A 21,137-nucleotide genomic window follows, 5' to 3' on the forward strand; every position below is an offset into this window, starting at 1 on the left:
TGCAGATGACACAAAATTATGCAGAGTAGTTAAATTTCAAGTGGATTGTGATAAATTGCAGGAGGACCTTGTGAGACTGGAAGATTGGGCATCCGAATGGCAGATGAAATTTAATGTGGACAAGTGCAAAGTGATGCATATAGGGAAAAATAACCCTTGCTGAGTTACACGATAGGTTCCACATTAAGAGTTTACACCCAGGAAAGAGATCTAGGCACCATAGTGGATAATACATTGAAATGGTCGGCTCAGTGTGCTGTGGCGAACAAAAAAGCAAATAGAATGTTAGGAATTATTAGGAAGGGAATGGAGAATAAAATGGTGGATGTCATAATGCTTCTGTATCGCTCCCTGGTGAGACCGCACTTTGAATACTGTGTGCAGTTCTGGTTGCCGCATCTCAAAAAACATATAGTTGTATTGGAGATACTACAGAGAAGGGCGACCAAAATGATAAAGGAAAGGTTAAAAAGGTTAGGGTTGTTCAGCTTGAAGAACAGACAGCTGAGGTGGGATATGATAAAGGTCTACAAAATCATGAAAGGTTTTGAACAGGTAAATGTGAATCGGTTATTTACTCTTTTGGATAATACAAGGACTAGGGGGCACTCCATGAAGTTAGCAAGTAGCTCATTTAAAACAAATTGGAGAAAATTCTTTTTCACTCAATGCATAATTAAGCTCTGGAATTCATTGCCAGAGGATTTGGTTACGGCACTTAGTGTAATTGGATTTTAAAAAGGTTTGGATAAGTTCCTAGAGCAGAAGTCCATAAACTGCTATTAATCAATAAGGATTATTAGCTTGGGATCTATTCATTTAATGTTTTGGTACTTGCCAGGTACGAGTGACTTGGTAGGATACTGGGCTTGATGGACCCTTGGTCTGACCCAGTATGGCATATGTTATGTTCTTATGTGCCTTAAAAATAAAGTGGAATTTCTGCCTCTGCTGTATTGTACATTATGGGGCGGATTTTAAGAGCCCTGCTCGCGTAAATCCGCCCGGATTTACGCGAGCAGGGCCCTGCGCGCCGGTAAGCCTATTTTACATAGGCCTACCGGCGCGCGCAGACCCCGGGACTCGCGTACGTCCCGGGGTTTTCGGAGGGGGGCGTGTCGGGGCGTGTCAGGGGGCGGGCCCAGTCGTTGCGGCGTTTCGGGGGCGTGTCGGGAGCGTTTTGTGGGCGGGTACGGGGGCGTGGCTACGGCCCGGGGCGGTCCGGGGGCGTGGCCGCGCCCTCCGTACCCGCCCCCAGGTCGCGGCCCGGCGCGCAGGAGGCCCGCTGGCGCGCAGGGATTTACGTCTCCCTCCGGGAGGCGTAAATCCCCCGACAAAGGTAAGGGGGGGGTTTAGACAGGGCCGGGCGGGTGGGTTAGGTAGGGGAAGGGAGGGGAAGGTGAGGGGAGGGCAAAGGAAAGTTCCCTCCGAGGCCGCTCCGCGCGTATCTACTAAAATCCAGCGTACTTTTGCTTGAGTCTGATGCGCAAGCAAAAGTAGGCTGATCGCGCTTCTTTTAAAATCTACCCCTATAGTTATTGCCAGAATAAAAAAAAAAATACTGATCCTCTAGTGAGGGTTTTTTAAATTGTTCATATTGGAACTTGTAACCTATTTGCCTTGTAACATTTTAGAAATGTGAAATGGTAAAGGGAGATTTCTAATAATTTTAGTTGGTATTTGTAATCTGGTTGTCAGCTAAGCTGTTGCTTAGAGATTTGGGGTTTTTATTCTCTCAGCATGGTGCCTCACAAGAAGACTTCATAAGAAGAAGTGAAGAGAAAAACATCAGAGATGTCATCTTTGACATTGCCAGCCAAGCCCATCTTCACCTGAAACATGTGAGTTTATTTGCATGTTTTGCTTTTTCACTTTTTTTTTTGGCATTGAATACAGACAAATTTCAGTGGGAAAGCCCAATAATTTATGCAAAGTAACCGCAAAGTGTGTTAGAAAAAAGGTACAGCAAACTATATTTCAGTTCTCTAAACACAAGGATATTTTAAATTACATTATGGCATCATTAAGGAGATTTTGTAACTGAACAGTGTAGGGCCAATGTCCTAAATTATGTTCAGGGTAGTACAGCATTAATGTGCGTTAAACTCATGTTAATGCAGTGTTACTTTTTAACACGTGTGCATTAGCCTACAGTAACGTTAACGTAGAATTAACACGGGCTTGCACGTTAAAAACATTAATGAGCTGCATCGCATGCAAATTAATGCTAAGCAGTAATAAAATCAGGTTAGCACAAATCATGTTAGGCAGTGTAATTTGTGTTAATCAGCTGGTAATGCAAACACTTAAAACCCTCCTGAAGTACAGCTAAATTTTTGCTTTAGCTTCTGGAAGCGAACACAAACTAGTGCAGCCCAGGATTACCTTTCCCCTAACTGGAAGAGGCCATCTACCATATCCCAGAAGAGGCCTGTGTAAGGTCAACTGGTGCCATTTTGTTTAATGGAGTTGGTGAAGCAGTAGGGGGAGATTACTTTCTCCCGCTGCCACTGAAGCTGCTGTCGTACTTAGAAAAGGGGTAGTGGGGGGACGTCTAAGGGAGACGGAGTGGGACCTGGGTGAAGTTCTTCGGCCTGCAAGGGGCGTCTGGGGTGTGAGAGAGATTAAGAGCGGGTGAGAGGGTCTTTTGTCCCACAGGGCTTCTTCTGTGGGGGAAAAAGGATTCTTGATCTGTGCGGGGGGGGGGGGGGGGGGGGGGAGGAAGGTTGTTATGTAGCCTACAAGCACCTCTTCCATAGGAGCCTGGCAGGATCACTTTGGACCATAAAGGCCCATTTTGAATTAGTGGGAAAGGGCCTGTGAGGCCTTTTTACTCTCACTAGAGGAGAAGGAAGGAGGAGAGTTTGGGTTGTCCCTGCAGCTCTCATTGGAGGCCAGCACCAAATTGTGCTGTTGGCGCGCAATCCAGGGAGTGTGATTTCTGGTAGTAATCCTTTGGTATTATCTCCTACAAATCTCCATGTTTTATGCCCTTTAGTACATTGGGTGTTTAACATGGGGTTTTGCAGGAGATAACACTGGCATTAAATCAAGCCATTAGCGTGGTGTGTTTAATAGCCAGTTTTTAACATGGCTTAGTACATTAGCACCTATGGTGTTAATATATTTTATGGTGTTAATAGATTTTCACCGTTATCTTACAGAATGGTCATGTTTGATGATATAGTAGCATTTTACGGTGTCATGTATATCTCTGGTGTTAAAGTTGCTGACATCTTTGTAAGCCTCACAAAAGTAAAAGTCCAGTGCTGCTGCAAACGAGATAATTTAAAAAATGTACAAATCCTTATTGCTAGGCAAAATAAATCATAATGTAAGACATAATTATTAATGGACCATCATACCACCCTTGGTTTATAATAGGACCCATCTGGTTTTAAGATCATAGATATTGTATAGATATATATATCATAGATATATATATCTATATATATAGATATATATATATATCATAGATATTGTATAGATATATATATCATATATATATATATAATTATCTGATCTTCATTTTCCTCCTTACTCCAAGTTATTGTTTTCCCTGTTACATGTAACTGCTTTCTGCACTATTGTTCAAATTGTAAAGTTTTATTTAATGCACCCCTGTTTCTTGTGAACCTGCATGATGGGACTATCGTCTTGAATGTTGGTATATAAAAAAACTTAAATAAATATAAAATAAATAAATAAATTGTTCACAAACCAAGGGTGGTATAATGGTCCATTAATAATTATTATGTCTTACATTATGATTTATTTTGCCTAGCAATACGTATTTGTATATCTTTGTAAGCCTGTCATTGTTAATGCACATTTATGAGGTGCTCCTTAAGCACAAGGAAAGTGTGACAGGTATTAATTTTATGGATTCATACAATTAGTCAAGTTATCCACTGCATGCCATCTTAAGAGCTCCCCAAAATCAGAAATCTGACACTTAGGACTTTGTTCCAAACCCTATTTGCTCCAACTGTCAGTTCCTTTTTGACCAAAGTAAAACTATATCTTGCACCCACTAATTTATTCCCCTTCCCAGCCCAAACCCATCAACTTGTCCCATTCTGCTCACACAGATGCTTTCTCTACCTTCCGTGCAGCATGCGGCACATCCTTCAAATCCTCCTAAGTGCCCCTGCAGTTGCATCCTCCTCACCACCGGGTCCATGCCTGCCTCCAGTCCCAGGGCCCTGGACGTCACTCCACCGGACTCTAGTCCCAGGACCACAGGCATCCCTATGTCTGCCTACAGTCCCACAAAGAGCATGCCTGGCAGCAAACGGTGCCCCCTTCATTGTTTATTCATTTACAGGCCGAGCGCACTGTTAACCCGCATTTGGACGTGCGTTTTCGACGCGCTAGCTTTACCCCTTATTCAGTAAGGGGTAATAGCGCATCGAAAACGCATGTCCAACACCCCCGAAACTAATAGAAACCATCTCTAAAACCCTCAAATACTGGGAAAACTGCCTACAAGAGATCAACCAACTCCTCGCTAACCTAAACCTGATTCTAAACCCGGCCAAAACAGAACTCCTCCTCATCACCCCTGAAAATAGCAACTCCCCACACACTGCACCAGTTAACACCATTGCTACACAAGCAAGAGACCTAGGGGTAGTAATAGACAAACACCTGAACCTAAAAGCATTTATAAACAATACAACCAGGAACTGCTTCTACAAGCTGCAGGTAATCAAGAGAATGAAACCACTACTACACTTTCATGACTTCAGAACAGTCTTGCAATCAGTAATTTTCTCCAAGATGGACTACTGCAATTCAATATTGCTAGGTCTCCCAGCCTCATACATAAAACCACTTCAGATGCTACAGAACGCGGCAGCCAGAATTCTGACAAATTCCAGAAGAAGAGACCACATCTCGCCAATTCTATCTAATCTTCACTGGCTGCCAATACACTACAGAATCCTACACAAGTCCATCACCATCATCCACAAATCCATCCACTCACAGGCCCCTCTCAACCTCCAAATCCCCCTCAGAATGCACTCATCATCCAGACCTATCAGAGACGCCTACAAAGGCTCCCTGACCGTTCCCCCAACTAAATCTACACTCCATAAGGCACTCAGAGACCGGGCCTTTTCTACAGCGGGCCCCTCTCTTTGGAATACCTTACCACCGAACCTTAGACTTGCACCCTGCTTACCAACATTCAAAAAAAAACTTAAGACTTGGCTATTTAGGCAAGCCTTTCCGGAGTCAAATATCCATTGAGAGACCTCACTGCCCAATGTAAATATCCATAAAGAGACATCACTGCACAATGTAAATAAGTTACCTCTGTAAATTTTTACGCTACTATCCTTATCTCCTTCCTCTCCCAGTTCTACAACCTTGTTTTATTGTAACTTTTGCTTCCGTCGCACTTGTTAAAAGAACAGTTTTTGCACCCCCTGTTATATGTAAACCGGCATGATATGATCTTATCATGAATGCCGGTATAGAAAAACCTTAAATAAATAAATAAATAAATAATAGCGCCCGCAACATGCAAATGCATGTTGATAGCCCTGTTAGTTATTCCCGTGAGATTCAGTAAGTAAAATGTGCAGCCAAGCCGCACATTTTACTTTCAGAAATTAGCACCTACCCAAAGGTAGGCATTAATTTCTGCCAGCACCGGGAAAGTGCACAGAAAAGCAGTAAAAACTGCTTTTCTGTACACCCTCCGACTTAATATCATGGCGATATTAAGTCGGAGGTCCCAAAAGTAAAAATTAATTTAAAAATTTTTTAAAAATGTAAAATTGGCCCGCGGCTCACGGGTTGAAAACCGGACGCTCAATTTTGCTGGCGTCCGGTTTCTGAACCTGTGGCTGTCAGCGGGTTTGAGAACTGATGCCGGCAAAATTGAGCGTCGGCTGTCAAACTCGCTGACAGCCGCCGCTCCTGTCAAAAAAAGAGGTGCTAGGGACGCGCTAGTGTCCCTAGCGCCTCTTTTTACTGTGGGCCCTAATTTGAATATATATATTTTTTTTTTACTGAATCGTGCACACAGGAGAGTGGGCGCTTGCCCGCTCTCCCGCGATTTTTACTGTATCGGCCTTTTATTTATTTACAGTCATTTCTATACCCCAATATCATAAAATATCAATCTAGTTTACAAACTTAAAACATAAAAATCTTAACTAAAAAAACAGCAAGAACAACAACTTGAGATACCAAATTTCATCTGCATATAAAGGTCAACAAATCTGTCATACACCCCTGACTGTGCTACCAAAATATCTCAAACAGCCAAGATTTTAAGAGTTTCTTAAAAATAGAAGTGGTGGATTCAGTTCTCAGCAATTCTGGCATATTGCTCCTTAATATTGTTCCCGAATTTCATGTCTCTGACATACAGATGCAAAAAGAAAATAATGGAAAAAAGTGGCTCATCTTGAGGAGCCATTTTCATGCTCCGTTTTTGTTAAATTTTGGTGAACCGTATTTAAGTAAGATAGCATCAGGATGATTTGTCCCTCCCGATGCAGCCCTAGGGCAAACCATGGTGAGGCATTCCAGGTTTTGATATTGGATTTACTATGCTGTGTTATTAGATTGATCATAAAGGATAAAAATGCACTCCACCTCTTTTTTTTTTTTTTTGTCCGACATACAACCACTTCCAGGGATTTCAGCGTATTATATACGTAGATAGTCTAGAAGAAAAGCATGCTCATAGAAGATGAAGTGTGTCTAGATGAATTTTGATTCAATATGAAAAAAAACCAGTATGCATCTGAGTGTGTGTAAATTAAGTTTGAGATCAAGCAAGCCAATATATATAACTTGCTCCAACCCAATATTCTGCATTAAAACATGAACAATTTAGTATCTCTTATGCATAGGGCCAGATTTTAAAAGCCCTACGCGCGCAAGCAGATTTTAAAAGCCCGGCGATGCGCGCATGTCCCGGGGCTTGAAAAAAGGGGCGGAGTGTGGGCGGTCCTGGGCAGGGGAGTGGCCAGAGGCCTTCGTAGGGCCGCTAGGCTGGAGGATCGCGGGCCGGCACTTGGCCGGTGCGCAACCTACGCCTGCCCAGAGGCAGGAGCAACTTCTAAAATAAAGGTCGGGGGGGGGGGAGTTAGGTAGGGCTGGGGGGCGGGTTAGGTAGGGGAAGGGAGGGGTGGAAAAAGCGGCCTCGGAGGGAACAGGGAAAGCCATTGGGACTCCCCTAGGGCTCGGTGCACGCAAGGTGCTCACGTGTGCATCCCTTGCGCATGCCGACCCCGAATTTTATGACATGCACGCGGCTGCACACGCATGTTAAAAAATCTACGACCGCGCGTAGGTACTAAAATCTGGCCCATAGTTTTCCTCGTTCATTTTAAAAATTGTTCGCTTTAAACAAATGTTATTATGTAACTTCGTTTTCACCGTTCCATTGTTTCAAAGTAAACCGACGTGATAAAAAGATCAACCTGCACAGTCACATGCCGGTTGGTCCAAATTCCCCTTCAGACCACTACAAACAGCTTTAGGAGTGGCCACAGCTTTATTACATCATTATCATAAATAACAATTACCACATGAGAACAGTCATTGTACAGCTTAGCTAAACTAATGATAAAGTCCAGTTCCACAGTACATTTTGATGCCATGCACTTTATTTATAAATAGCAGTCACTTCAATGACATCTCTTCACCTGCTCTGCTGTTCTGGACTGGCACTGGGGCTGGTAGGCTCCAGCAATCTATCAAACTGTAAGATGGGGTTACCTATAGTCTCATCACCATTTTGAGCCAAAAGTGTCGAGTAACAATCCCTCACACACTGTGACTCCTAGTCCATCCCCACCTTGCACATTCACTTTGCCCGTAATTGTGAATGAGTGTGGACTCTGATCTAATTTAACACCACCAGTGGAAAATGGGCAGGGACACCCTGCTAACTCTTCGCTCATAATATCTGTCCATAAATCCCTTGTGAATTAGTGGGAGCACAGAAAGCCACCTCAGTCTCCAGGCCTGGCGCTGTCATCATTCAAAATGTCATCGGCCAGCTGGGGTCAAACATTTTCCCCATGTGATAGAATCACAAGAAGGTTTGTCTTGATTTGCTGAAGGTCCAGTAGCAGCCATTTCTTGTTATAGAGGTAAAGTATTTGGGTGATCTTTGTTCTCTCATCCAGATGTTTCTCATTTCCTTAGAGGAGCCAAACATATAAGATCTCCAATAGGGGATGCTATTCCTTCTTGGTATCTAACAAAAAAAAGAACTAAAAACTTCTTGGTATCTAAAAAAAAAAGAACTAAAAACATGGTTGTTTAGACAATCATACACAGAATGATATAATATATATTTACCAATTTCAACCATCATCTTGAACCCTAACACTATGTACAATAAATATATGCATAATTAAACCTTTATGGTATTCTAACATGTTATACTCTGCTTTTTGCTGAGATGTTATATATATATTTGCTCTTTGTATTGTACTATAATTTATAATTTATCTGTTCAATGTAATGAATTTGTTACACTGTAAACCGGAATGAAGGCACCCAGCTATATTTCGGTATAAAAAAGAACATAAATAAAAAGAACATAAATAACAGTGAGATTCATCAAGCTGCGGTAGTGCTCTAATGCGCATAAAACATCTTATATCCCACATATCTATCACGGGATAGAGTATTATCGCAGCGATACACACAGTATTTTGAATATCCCTGCCAGGTCCCTTCCCCTATTACAATGACCTGATTTGCATGCATGAATAATACAGATGCATGTAATGAATGAAGGTCATGCATAGGCAGTCCTATGCAAATATTTTATCGCAGACTGGTAGCGATATCCTGGAGATTCCTGGCCATAATGTTCAATTGGTCCTGCTGCTGCTGAAGCTGCTGGTGAGCTTGCCTAGTGATAGCAGAGGCCTGGGACTAGTCCGCCGAGCTCATGGCCTCAGCAAACTGCGATGGGTGGCATGGGGGTGAGCTCTTGTTGCTGTGGCGTAGACTGCTTTGTAGACGAACTAATGAGGTCTACACTGACAGCTGATGAACGTGCCCTGTAGCAGGTCAGACTGGAGCTCCACCTATACCCCAGCAAGGTTTAGATGGGTCCCTAGGATGGTCAGGTGAGCTAGAGTCTGAAGGCACACAGGAATCAGGACAGGCAGCAAACTGGAGAAGCTGAGGGCAGGCCAAGGTCGGGGCAGGCAGCAGTCAAGAAAAGTCAAGTCCAAAGTTAGAGGTCAGGTCCAGGTGGCAGGCAAGCATGGTCAGGTCCAAGGCTAGAAGGCAGTACTAGAAGATCAAGATAAGGATGGATGAAGATACACAGATGACACTGAAGCAAGGAGACAAGGGGTGGACGAGACGAGACTGGACGAGGAAGGCTGGATGAGGCGAGGCTGGAGAAGGAAAACTGGAAGAGGCAAGGAACAATTGGGAACCAGGAATGCAGGAGCAACCCTCATGCTGAGATGGAGACCCACCACTGAGACAAAGCAGTGCAGGGCCGTTGGAGTTTAAATAGTGGGGCCGCTGATGTCATCGGGGCACACCACAAGAGAACCTTCCCGCTAATGGGCCTACATAATCAGCACAACCATGGGGGAGGCATGACAGCCTGGAGGGGAAAGCGATTACAGCATCCCTAACATGAAAGAGGAAGGCCCAAGGTTGGAGGAAGTCAGGGGCATCCGGGATGAGTGAAGCGGGATGGCCCTGCAAGCCACCGAACATAACAGAATGGACTCAAGGAAAGGAAATTATCGGGTAAGAACAAATTTCACCATGTTTTCTGACATCAAATAATTATGTTGGAATATTCTCACATAGAGGAATCTAGTTCTGAGGTCTTTTCACTAACCATACTGGCAAAAAATGAAAAGCCAAGATCCAGTTGTTAATCCCAGAGCTCCCTTTTCTAACCTACTTTTTTATGTTATCTTCTTGATGCCACAGGAGAAGAGAAAAATATCTATTTTCTCTCTTCTCCAAATTTTTCTTTTAACTCTGAAGGGCAGATGCATATATAGAGTTGCATAAGTCTTGCCATACTGGGCCAGACCAAGAGTTCATCAAGTCCAGTATCCTTTTCCAAAAGTGGCCAATCCAGGTCACAAGCACCTGGCAGGATCTCAAGGGGTAGATAGATTCCAAGATGCTTATCCCAAGAATAAACAATGGATATCTGCAACTTTACCTTAATGGTTAATGGACTTTGTTCCAGGACCTTGTCCAAACCATTTTTAAACACAGCTACACTGATAGCTTTCACCACATCCTCTGGCAATGAATTCCAGAGCTTAATTATGCATTGAGTAAAAACAATATTTTCTCTTATTAGTTTTAAATATATTATCTAGTAACTTTGTGTGTCCCCTAGTCTTTGTACTTTTTGAAAGAGTAAACAACTGATTAACGTTTACTCATTCCATTCGACTCATTATTTTATAGACTTCTATCATATCTCCCCTTAGCTGTCTCTCCTCCAAGCTGAAGAGCCCTAAACTCTTTAGCCTTTCCTCATAGGGGAAACGTTCCATCCCCTTTATCATTTTGGTTGCCCTTCTCTGTACCTTTTCTAATTCTCCTGGGAAATGTCTGTGTCATTGGACTCAGATTCAGTGATAGAAGCTTTTTATCAGTAATGTATTTTCATTATTATGTATGGCTTTTATGTAAACTGCTATGATATTGCTTTGAATGGCGGTATACAAAATATTTTAAAATAAAAAAAAAATAGAAATGGAGAAGTATGACAGCAGAAAAAGACCTTACGTCCTATCTAGTGTGCCCAAACACACAACTGCTCAACTTATACTTACTATTCTCTCAGAAATCCCCTGTTCTTGACCCATGCTTTCTTGAATTCTGATATTGTCCTTGCTTCCACTATCTGCATTGGGAGGTTGTTCAATGCATCCACCACTCTTTCTGTAAAGAAATACTACCTTAGATTACTCCTCAGTCTATCCCCTTTCACCCTCACCCATGACCCTTCATTCCAGAGTTCCCTTTCCATTGAGGAAGACCCATCTCCTGTGCATTAATATCTCTGAGTTATTTAAATATATATCATGACTCCCCTATTGCGTCTTTCTTCTAGGGTATATGTTTACATTTTTGTCTATCCCCATAAGCTTTACAACAAAGATCATGAGCCATTTTGATTGCCGTCCTCTGGACTAACTCTATCCTGTTTAATCTTTATTTATTTATTTCTAATTTTTATATACCGATATTCTTGTATAATATACAAATCACACCGGTTTACAGAGAACATAACTTCGCATGGGAGCATTACATAGAACAGTCTGAATAACAGTGAACTTAACTTCGCTTAGGAACATTACATAGGACAAATGTGTATAAACATAACTATGGTACAAAAAACAGGGAGACAGGGACTTCAGATTGCCCTTGGAGAGACTTCAGGTTGCCCTTAGAGAGACAGTCCTGGGGAAGAACGATCAATAAATATATAATAAAACTGATTAAGTAATGGGAAAAACAAATATCTGAGCCAAAGGGAATGATGTCAGGTCAAGAGCAGTATGGAAGGAAAAGTTCTTGAACTACCATAGGACTTGGGTAATAGAGATAGTCTTAACGTGTACTGCAGTAGAGGGTCTGGTTTGGTGGATCTGCACGCTAGCCAGGGCATTGCAGACTTTCGAGGGTGCAGTCTCCAGAACTGTACACAGTATTCCAAATGAAGTTGCACCTGGGACTTATACAGGGGCAATATCCCCTTCTTTTTTGCTGATCATTCCTCTCCCTATGCACCTAAGCATCTTTCTGGCTTTTGCTGTCATCTTTGGCCACCTTGAGATTATGAGATATGATCACCTCCAGGTCCTGCTCTTGTTTCGTGCCTAGTGTTATGATACTGCTCGCGGAGCCCATCCCTCGAGCAGCCTCTCACCTTACTCACCACCCTGGCCTGACGCCGCTACTGTCGCCACTGGACCTTGCTTCTACTATGCCTGGACTGCCGCGCCGCTGCCACCCCGGACTTCCACTGCTTGTTGCTGCTCTAATGCGGCCTGATCACTGCCAACACCATGCTCCATGGCCGGGAGGGCTGCCGCCGACTCCGTCTTCTTGCGCGGCAGGGGAGCTCTGCCATGACTGACACCTCGTCCTCCCCGGCGGGGAGGGCCACTGCTGATGTCTCCTTGTTGCGGCATGGAGGCTGCCGTCGACCCTGCCTCCACTTGCAGCTGGGGAGCTGCCACTGATCCTCTTCATGCGGCACGCCACCAGTGCCAACTTCCATAATCTCCTGGGCCCTGCATAGGTGAACATGTGCATGCCTCCTTTCTTCATTTAAAGGGCTAGCAGTGGGAAAAGCCCGTGGCCCCAGTGGATGACCTCATCAGCCTGTGTCATGTCCAGTCCTATAAAAGGGGTCAGCTTTCACTCCTCGGGGCCTTCGAATCGGGTCTCGCAGTTGTCTGTGGTCTCCTTTTGGTCAAAGTCCTCCATGGTCTTCTCTTGTCTAGATGGCTCTTTGTTTGATGTTCCAGAAGTTCCTGGTCTTGCTCCTTCGTCGGCTGTTCCATGTCCTGATGTTCCAGTCCTGGTCCTGTTGTCCTCGTCTCCAGTTCTTCATCCTTCTTCCAGGTTTTCTGCTTATCCACCTTTCCTGGTGTGCCACTGTCATGGTCCGTGACTAACCCATGGGGGGCTGTGTAGGACGCTTCGTGGCACAAGGCCTGTCTTCACGTCTGCAGCGCAAGTCTCCGGAAGGCCCTTGCTTTTAATTCTGAGGTCTGTTCCTGAATCTGAGTTCCGAGTCTTGAATCCTGAATCTTGAATCCTGTTCCTGGTCTTTGGAATACCTTGTTCCTCTTCCATCCATGCCCTAAACTCAAGCCAGAACCTGATCTGCTTCAGCGTGGTCTGCAACCAGCCACGGGCAGCTGTGTAGGGCATGCTTCGGTGCAGGCCTCTCCTGAATCTTCGACATGTTTCCAGTTCCATATCTTCACTTTTTCACCTAGACTTTGCTTCGCTCCGTGACCAGCCATGGGCGGCTGTGTAGGGTGCGCTGCGGTGCAGTACTTACCCTGTACTAGTGCCTGAATCCTGAAACCTCATCTGAGTCTTCCAGTTCGTCGATTCTTCGTCTGAGTCTTCCAAGTTCCTGAATTCCGTGTCTCGTCTTGTTCCTGCCCTCAGGCTCCGTCTGGCCTCACGCACTCGTCGTTTCCAAGTGGTGGATCCAGAAGGGCTACAGAGTGGCCGGAGGGCTGCTCTTGAGACCAGCATTGCATTGCTGTGTCTCACCTGTGCTTGTAGGTCCAGTGGAGGTCTGAGCTTGCCTTGTTTCAGTTCCTGATGTTCCATGTCTTGACCCTGGTCCAGCCTTGTTCCTGCTCCAGCCCGTGCCTGAACACTCTCACCTCCCACGGTGTGTGTCTTGGGGCTCCTCCCTGAGCTGCGCCGAGGCCCAAGGGCTCACAATCCCTCTAGAGCAAGTGACCGCACCTCCGTGCTTGCAACACATAGAAGATTTTCACACCCTACTCCGTTTGGTTTTTGCAGCCCAAATGCATGACTCTGCATATTTTAGCATTCAGTCTTAGCTACCAGACTCTAGATCTGTCCTCAAGCTTTGCTAGATCCCTCCTCATGCTTTCCACATCTTCCTGGCTGTCTGCCCTGTTGCAGATTTGGTATCATATGCAAAAAACAAATCTTTCCTGATAGTCCTTCTTCAGTATCACTTACAAAAATGTTGAAAAGAACCAGTCCAAGGGCTAATCCTGCGGTACACCACTAGTAATGCCCCTTCCCTCTAAGTGAGCTCTCTTTAACACTAGTATTTGTGGGCTCCCATTCAACCAGTTTATAACCTAATCAGTCACTTCAAGGCCCACATCAAGGGTGCTCAATTTGTTTATAAATCTCCTGTGTGGAACCGTGTCTAAGATCTTACTGAAATCCACCTAATATATTTAATGCTCTTCCCTGATCCAACTTTCTGATCACCTAGTCAAAGAAATTGATCAGATTTGTCTGACAAGATCTACATTACTTCTGCTAAAGCCATGCTTCCTCAGTGTCCTGCCATACCCTAACTGGTGCCTCTCTTATCTACCTTAAAGCCATGCTCTGGGCCACCCTTGACACCACCTTGTAAATGCCTGAAAAGGTTTAAAAATTACCTTTCTCTGAAATAAACAATGCATTATTAGACTGAAGCTAATAGGGGAGAAGAAGCGAAGCGTCAAGAGAGATACAGATATTTTGTGGATGCTGGTCTCTATGTGCATTTCAGGTTCATTGCTTACTCTATAGAAATTGGGGCCTTTTGCTTTTCTCTCCATCTATTGCACTTTGTTCACCAAAGATAAGCACATGAATTATTTATTTTAAACAGAAATCAATTACCCGTCTTTTGTGTATACTGTGATGACTAATGTTCCTCAAATTAAAGATAAATACCTATGAAACTAGACTTTGTCTTCAGAATATTCTCCATTAGCTCGTCAATGTAGCAAAACTTTGGATATCGTACCAATTTAATATGTTCCAGCCTTGCTACCTTGTTCCATATCTGTGAAGTTATGGGAAGATAGGTTGAGGTTTACCTCAGCACAACTCCCTATGTCCTAATGCTTTCCATTAAAACCAAATCTTTAGGGATGTTTATTAGAAGTTTCCAGTGAGTTTTAATACCTGCTTTATTTGTTCAGAATCTTATTTGTTAAAGTCTCAAAATGTTTCCTGTTTGATGTGGGATAAAAGGGAACGAGCGATGCAGGAGACAGAGCATACTCTGCTTGGGGATGATGAAAAGGAGATGGGCTGTGAATAACGCAGTTCTGCATTGGGTAACATGTGCTACATTAATAGAAGAATGTGATCCCTTTATGCTGAATATCTTTTTCCCATATGGATAACTAAGGCAAGGTTTCCTAAATCTGCACTGGTGACACTATGGTTAGTCTGGGTTTCAGGATATCCATAATGATTATGCATAAGAGAAATGTGCATATACTGGGTCTTCCAATATATGTAAATATATGTACTGTATATTCCTTGTGGATATCCCAAAAACTTAATTGGCTGTGGAATCAATGGGACAGGTTTGAGAAACCTTGCAATTGGGTCCTGTGACATGAGATGGCACACAATATGCTTTATTTAAATGTATTTATTTATTTAAAAACTATTTATTACCCTCCTTTCCTACATTCAGAGCAGGGTATAGTATAAACATACACAGTCAAATGAAAGGAGGGAAAGGACAACGAAAAATCTTAGGAGGGGGAGAAAAACATGCACCTAAGGGGGGGGTGCAGATGAGAGGAGAGTAGAAGACTAAGTAGCATCCTCTGAAGGGGGGCAAGTTGAGGGGGTAGTCCATTGTCGTTTAGGTTGGAGAATGCTTTCTTGAAGAAGAAAGTTTTTAGGGCTTTTTTGAAGAAAGTTCTTTCTCGGAGACATCTTACTACCTTAGGTAGGCTGTTCCATAGGAGTGGTCCTGCAGAGAAGAATGCACATTCTCTGGTTTCCTCGAGATGGGTGAGCTTTGTAGACAGAACATCTAGTAGCATTTGGTTAGACGATCTGAGTTGTCAGGAGGGGGCGTGGATTTTTATTGTTGAGGAGAACCATGGGAAGTTTAAGTTATGGATCGAGGAATGGATGATTAGAGCAAGCTTATATTGTATTTGGTAGGAGATAGGGAGTCAGCGAAGAGATATAAGTACAGGAGAGATGTGATCACGCGTGGGAGAGCCGAGTTTGTATGATATGTAGTGGACGGGTAATGTATAGGGGTAGATCTGTCAGGAGGATGTTGCAGTAATCTATCCCTGAGAATACTAGGGATTGAAAGACCGACCTGAAATCCGAATATTCAAGAAGGGACTTGAGGTGATGGAGCAGGCACAGTTTGTAGAAGGAGGAGTTGGTGGTATTTTTTATATGGTTACACATGGAGAGAGAGGGGTCGATAGTGACTTCCAAGTTTCGTACATGTTGGGGTAGATTTTAAAACATTGCACGCGGAACCCGGCGCAGACACATGGACATGCGATTTTATAACATGTGCACGCTGGCACACGCATATTATAAAGTGCCAGGTCGGCACGTGCAAAGGCGGGGGAAGATTTTTGCATTTATGCGCAGCGGCGCATTGGCGCCTTCCCCAGTTCCCTCCCAGTCCGCTCCAATTAAGGGAGCGGATTGGAAGGGAACTTCCCAACCCCCCCTAGCCTGACCTCCCTTCCCCTTCCCCTTCCCCCATCCTGCCCATCCCCTATCCCTATCCTAAACCTCCCAAAATCATTAACTTTTGCGCCTGCTTCTGAGCAGGAGCAAGTTGTGCGCGCCAGCACCCTGCCGGCACACGATCCCCCGGCACAGCGGCAAATGGCCGCTGTGCCGGGCGCCTCTAGCCCCGCCCCACCCCTTGGACTGCCCCTTTCACTAACCCCGGCACTTACGCGCGTGGCCGGGCCTTTGAAAATTGGCCCGGCACACGTAAGGCCCACCTACGCGCGCCGGTGATTTAAAATCACGCGTCCCAGGTTTTGCGCGCGTAGGTGATTTAAAATCTGGCCCTTTGGGAGATGGAGATGGAATGGGAATCAAAAAAGATATGGTTGGGAGTGTTAGCGACTGGGCGGCGTGGTAACACGATGATTTCTGTTTTAGATGTGTTGAGAGCTAATTAATTACTGTGCAGCCATTTTTGAATCGTTGTAAGAGAGTTGTTGAAGAAAGATTCTGTCAGGGCCCAAGTTTCCTTGAGAGGAAAAAAGAATTGAATGTCGTAAGCATAAATTTTATAGTGAACTCCAAGGTCATTGAGGGTACGGCATAGTGGAGTTAAGTAAAGGTTAAATAGTGCAGCGGAGAGAGCAGGCCCTTGGGGCACTCGCGCTCAGATTCGTCAAGGAGAAAGTACAAGAGTCTATGTGGACATGTTGTGTCCTGTTGCTAAGGTATGAAGAGAACCAGGCCAAAACCGAACCGGTTATCCCAAAGGAGCGCAGTCTTGATAGTAGGATATGCAGCTTAGGTTCTTCTCATTTAGCAGGGTTTTGTGCCATTTTTCCTTATTTTGAATTTTTGAAGCTCGCTTTTCACCAGATTTTGCCTCATATTAGATGGTTGCTATAAAGCTTGAACTGGAGAAGCAGGGAATATTTCTGAGTGATTCGTTGTCCAGTAGCAGTGGTGGCAGATATTTTAGGTTTTTATTCATTTTTCTAGCTGTGGGTTGTATAATGCAACACATACCCACACCATGGTTTTCCTGTGTTTTGTATTGCAGTTGGTTCTCACTGTTTTCATTTTCTTGGAGATGATTTTAAGCCTTTTTGTTTGAAGGATTCAGTTAGTACTTTGAGGTGTTTTATTCCTATATTTTGGGGTCAGAACATATATGGCGATATTGTGTGGCTTGGCTGTGTATACTGGATGTTTTGGTATGGGAAAGGTGGAAATTGAAGATGCGAAGGTAGCTGCATCTATCAGTTTTCTCTATCTCGATATTTGTAAACATTTTTTTGTTGATTGAGCTTGTAATATCCAAAAGATTTTTGTATGTGAAGTCATCTATTTTGAATCTGATTGCATAAAAAAAAAATTATTAAATTAAGATTCTCGTCTCCCTCTGTCCAAAACCAGATTTGGTATGTTAGCCATTATGGAATTTCTTTTCCAATTTCATTTTAAAATGGTTGGCATACTATGGTACCATCCTGGTGCTGATAGCAATTGTTATGAGCTTCAAAGACATTTATTACTTGGATTTATAGCTTGCCTTTTTAAACATGAGATTCATTCAAAGCAGATGATAGCATATAAGAAAATTAGCTTACAAACAAGTCATTTGTAGCTTCAGATTACTTTGATTAGCAACACAGTATAATTTGACAAATTTAAGGTGCACCTCCTGATCTAAATCTAAGCAGATCAACAGTCCTGACAAAGCTCTAATAGTTTTAACTCTAAGAATAAATAGTTCCATAGCAGAACTGTGGCATGCAGCAGCAAGTTTAAGGCAATTCAAGGCGAAATGCCAATACAATTTCCCATCGTCAATTTAGCAGTTTTTGATTCCTGGTTTAGCATTAAAGGCTTGATAGAAAAACCAGGATTTTATTTGTTTCCTGAATATGCATGAGAAAGATTTACATACGCTGCCTCTATTGTATGCAAATTTATCTTATGCATATTCATTGTTGATATCCTAAAAACCTGATCTGTTTGTGGCACTCAGGGACTGGAGTTCACCATCATTGGATAAAGGCCTTGTTTAGTGCAGAGTAGGATACTCTGGAGGCTGATTTGATGGTAGGTAAGCTTTGCTTACTGCCTACTGATGACATGGAGCAGCCAATATTTCAGAAAGTGGATGCCTTGGTTTCCGTGGTCACAAAAAAGACCACATTTTCAGTTGAAGGGGGTGCAACTTTAAAAGATGCACAGGACAGGAGGATCAAGGTCCTTCTCAAGCAGTCCTTTGAGACAGCTGCACTGGCTCTCCAGACAGATGTTTGCAGTAGCTATTTTTCCAGGGCACATTTACACTGGGTGCAGCAGCTAGGGTGGTGGAAAGGCTGGAAGCTGCATCGCCTTTGTAGTCATGCCCTTTATGATCTCATTGAGACCTCTGCCAGAGAAATGTCAGCATCAGTTTCAGCCAGGCACTTTCTATGGCACCAAAACTAGTCAGTGGATGTGATCTCTAAAGCGAGGTTGAGCAAGTTGACTTTTAACTGTTATGACTGTTGGCTGCGGGCGGCCACGGCCTATCCAACTCACATCATGTCAGGCCCTGCTCTCCACTCCGGGTGAACTCACGGCCGTGGCTAGCCGCTTCCGCCACGTTCCTCCTGGCTCCCGAGACTCCACGTGGCGGCTGGGGTGCCGCTGACCTACACGCTGACTCTGGGTCTTCCTAGGCGCATGTGCGCGCCACCGGGCCTCCTTTTAAAGGCCCAATGGCAGGAACTTCAGGGCTATCCCTGGCTGATGACATCACAACCCTGAAATATTTAAGCACCTCCTTTGGCCTATGCTAATCGACTTGGCAACGAGTTCCCTGAGCTCTGTTGGTGTTTGTTCCTGTTCTCTGGACCTGCCGTTCCTGCCTTGGATCTCTGCTCTGCATCTTGGACTCTGGTTCTGAGTACCTGGCCCTCGGGGACCTGCGCTGCACTTCCATTCCTGGACTTTGTCTTGCACTGCCCCGCTCTTCGGGGTAGCCTCACTCGGGGTAGCCTCAGCATTGCTACACCAGAGATCCTGTCTCTATGCTTCCCCGCTCATCGGGGTAGCCTCAGCATTGCCACATCGGAGTTCCCGTCTCTACACTTCCCCGCTCCTCAGGGTAGCTTCAGTGTTGTCATACTAGAGTTCCTGTCTGTACGCTTCCCGCTCCTCGGGATAGCCTCAGTGTTACTACACCGGAGATCCTGTCTCCACGCTTCCCCGCTCCTCGGGGTAGCCTCAGCGTTGCTACACCAGAGATCCTGTCTCTATGCTTCCCCGCTCCTCGGGGTAGCCTCAGCGTTGCTACACCAGAGATCCTGTCTCTATGCTTCCCCGTTCATCGGGGTAGCCTCAGCGTTGCCACATCGGAGTTCCCATCTCTACACTTCCCCGCTCCTCAGGGTAGCTTCAGCGTTGTCATACTAGAGTTCCTGTCTGTACGCTTCCCACTCCTCTGGATAGCCTCAGTGTTACTACACCGGAGATCCTGTCTCCACGCTTCCCTGCTCCTCGGGGTAGCCTCAGCATTACCACACCAGGCATTCAGTCTCTATGCTTCCCTGTTCCTCGGGGTAGCCTCAGTGTTATTACACCAGAGATCCTGTCTCCATGCTTCCCCGCTCCTCGGGCCTGCTCCATGCCTCTCTGTCTTGGAGATCCTTTCTCTGATTTGTTTTATCTCCTGACCTACCCTGCACTGCAATACCTTGGAACTATTTCTCTCAGACCCGCTCCTCGGGGCACCCCCGCAGTATTGCCACAATGCAGGTGTCTGCGATCACGTGGCTGTGACGCTAACAGGTCAGCTACACCTCCTGTCTCCTGGGCCACAGCTGTGGTCCAGCAGCCTGTGTTTCCATTACACCTCGCCTCCCGACAGTGGGGCCCTGTGGGGCTCAACCTGTCAGGGAGAGTCAACTCCCACCTCGGGCCAAGGGTCCACAAAACCTAACATTAACATAGTAATGAAGGCAGAAAAAGACCAGCAAGTTTCCTATGGTAGTAATTGCCGGTGCATGCAGGTTACACCAAGCCTTATGTTAAGGGTGGTAATTTTCAAGGGAAGCTGCTGTTTGGAGACAATCTCAAGAAGCTGGTGAAAAACCTGGATGAGGCAAAGTCTCATAAGCTTCTGGAAGACAGACTCAGGGGGACCCAGAAAGGGAATCCAAATAGACCCAAGTTCAGGGAAGTGAGGTGCTGTTGTCTAGGAAAAAGAATGCCTTCTCATAAAGGATGTTTCTGTAGCAAGTCTCAGTCCTTTAATGCAGGAAAGAGGGATATGAGGGCTGGAGATGTGGGTAGCATGGAAGGTTCCCAATGAGATTCAGGAGATTCACGCTCCAATTCAGAGAATTGGAGAATGGTTGTCCCTGTTTTACTAATAGGGCCCAAATCACAATGGACCAGTGGGTCCTTACAGTAATAAAATATGGCTATGCTTCAGAGTTTTCTCACCATGTGGCAGATTCCTTCATGATTTCACCTTATCACTCTCCATAGAAGGAAGCAGTATGGTTCTCCCTGAATCGCTTTCTCTGGTTGACAGCAATGGTTCCAGTGCCAAGAGAGGAATGTGGTCAAGGGAAGTGTTTCATTTACTTTATGGTTCTCAAGAAAGCAGGTGGGTGCCTCTTTTCTACATGGAGACTCTTTGGTCAGTTATAGTAGCAGTGAGTAGAGTGGCAGTGATGTCACTGGATCTCTCAGAAGTATATTTGCAAATTCTGATTTTCGGGCCCAATGGAGATTCTCAGATTTTGCGGTTCTCAGAGAACACTTCTAGTGGTTCTAGTGGTTAGTACAGTTAGTATAGCTGTGTTTAAAAAAGGATTGGATAAGTTCTTGGAGGAGAAGTCCATTACCTGCTATTAAGTTCACTTAGAGAATAGCCACTGCCATTAGCA

At 44.6% G+C, this 21,137-nt stretch overlaps 1 protein-coding gene across 2 annotated transcripts in view; it reads left to right on the top strand.

Moving 5' to 3' along the window:
• Nucleotides 1-21,137, top strand: part of NDUFAF6 (NADH:ubiquinone oxidoreductase complex assembly factor 6) — a 111,251-nt gene that overhangs the window by 69,122 nt on the left and 20,992 nt on the right. For both annotated transcript variants that reach the window (XM_029591737.1, XM_029591738.1), the window contains exon 7: nucleotides 1,740-1,841. In XM_029591737.1, the coding sequence (XP_029447597.1) occupies nucleotides 1,740-1,841 (102 nt within the window). The remainder of the gene's footprint in view (nucleotides 1-1,739; nucleotides 1,842-21,137) is intronic.

This window comes from Rhinatrema bivittatum, chromosome 2 (assembly GCF_901001135.1).
Source record: "Rhinatrema bivittatum chromosome 2, aRhiBiv1.1, whole genome shotgun sequence".
Lineage (NCBI taxonomy): Eukaryota > Metazoa > Chordata > Amphibia > Gymnophiona > Rhinatrematidae > Rhinatrema > Rhinatrema bivittatum.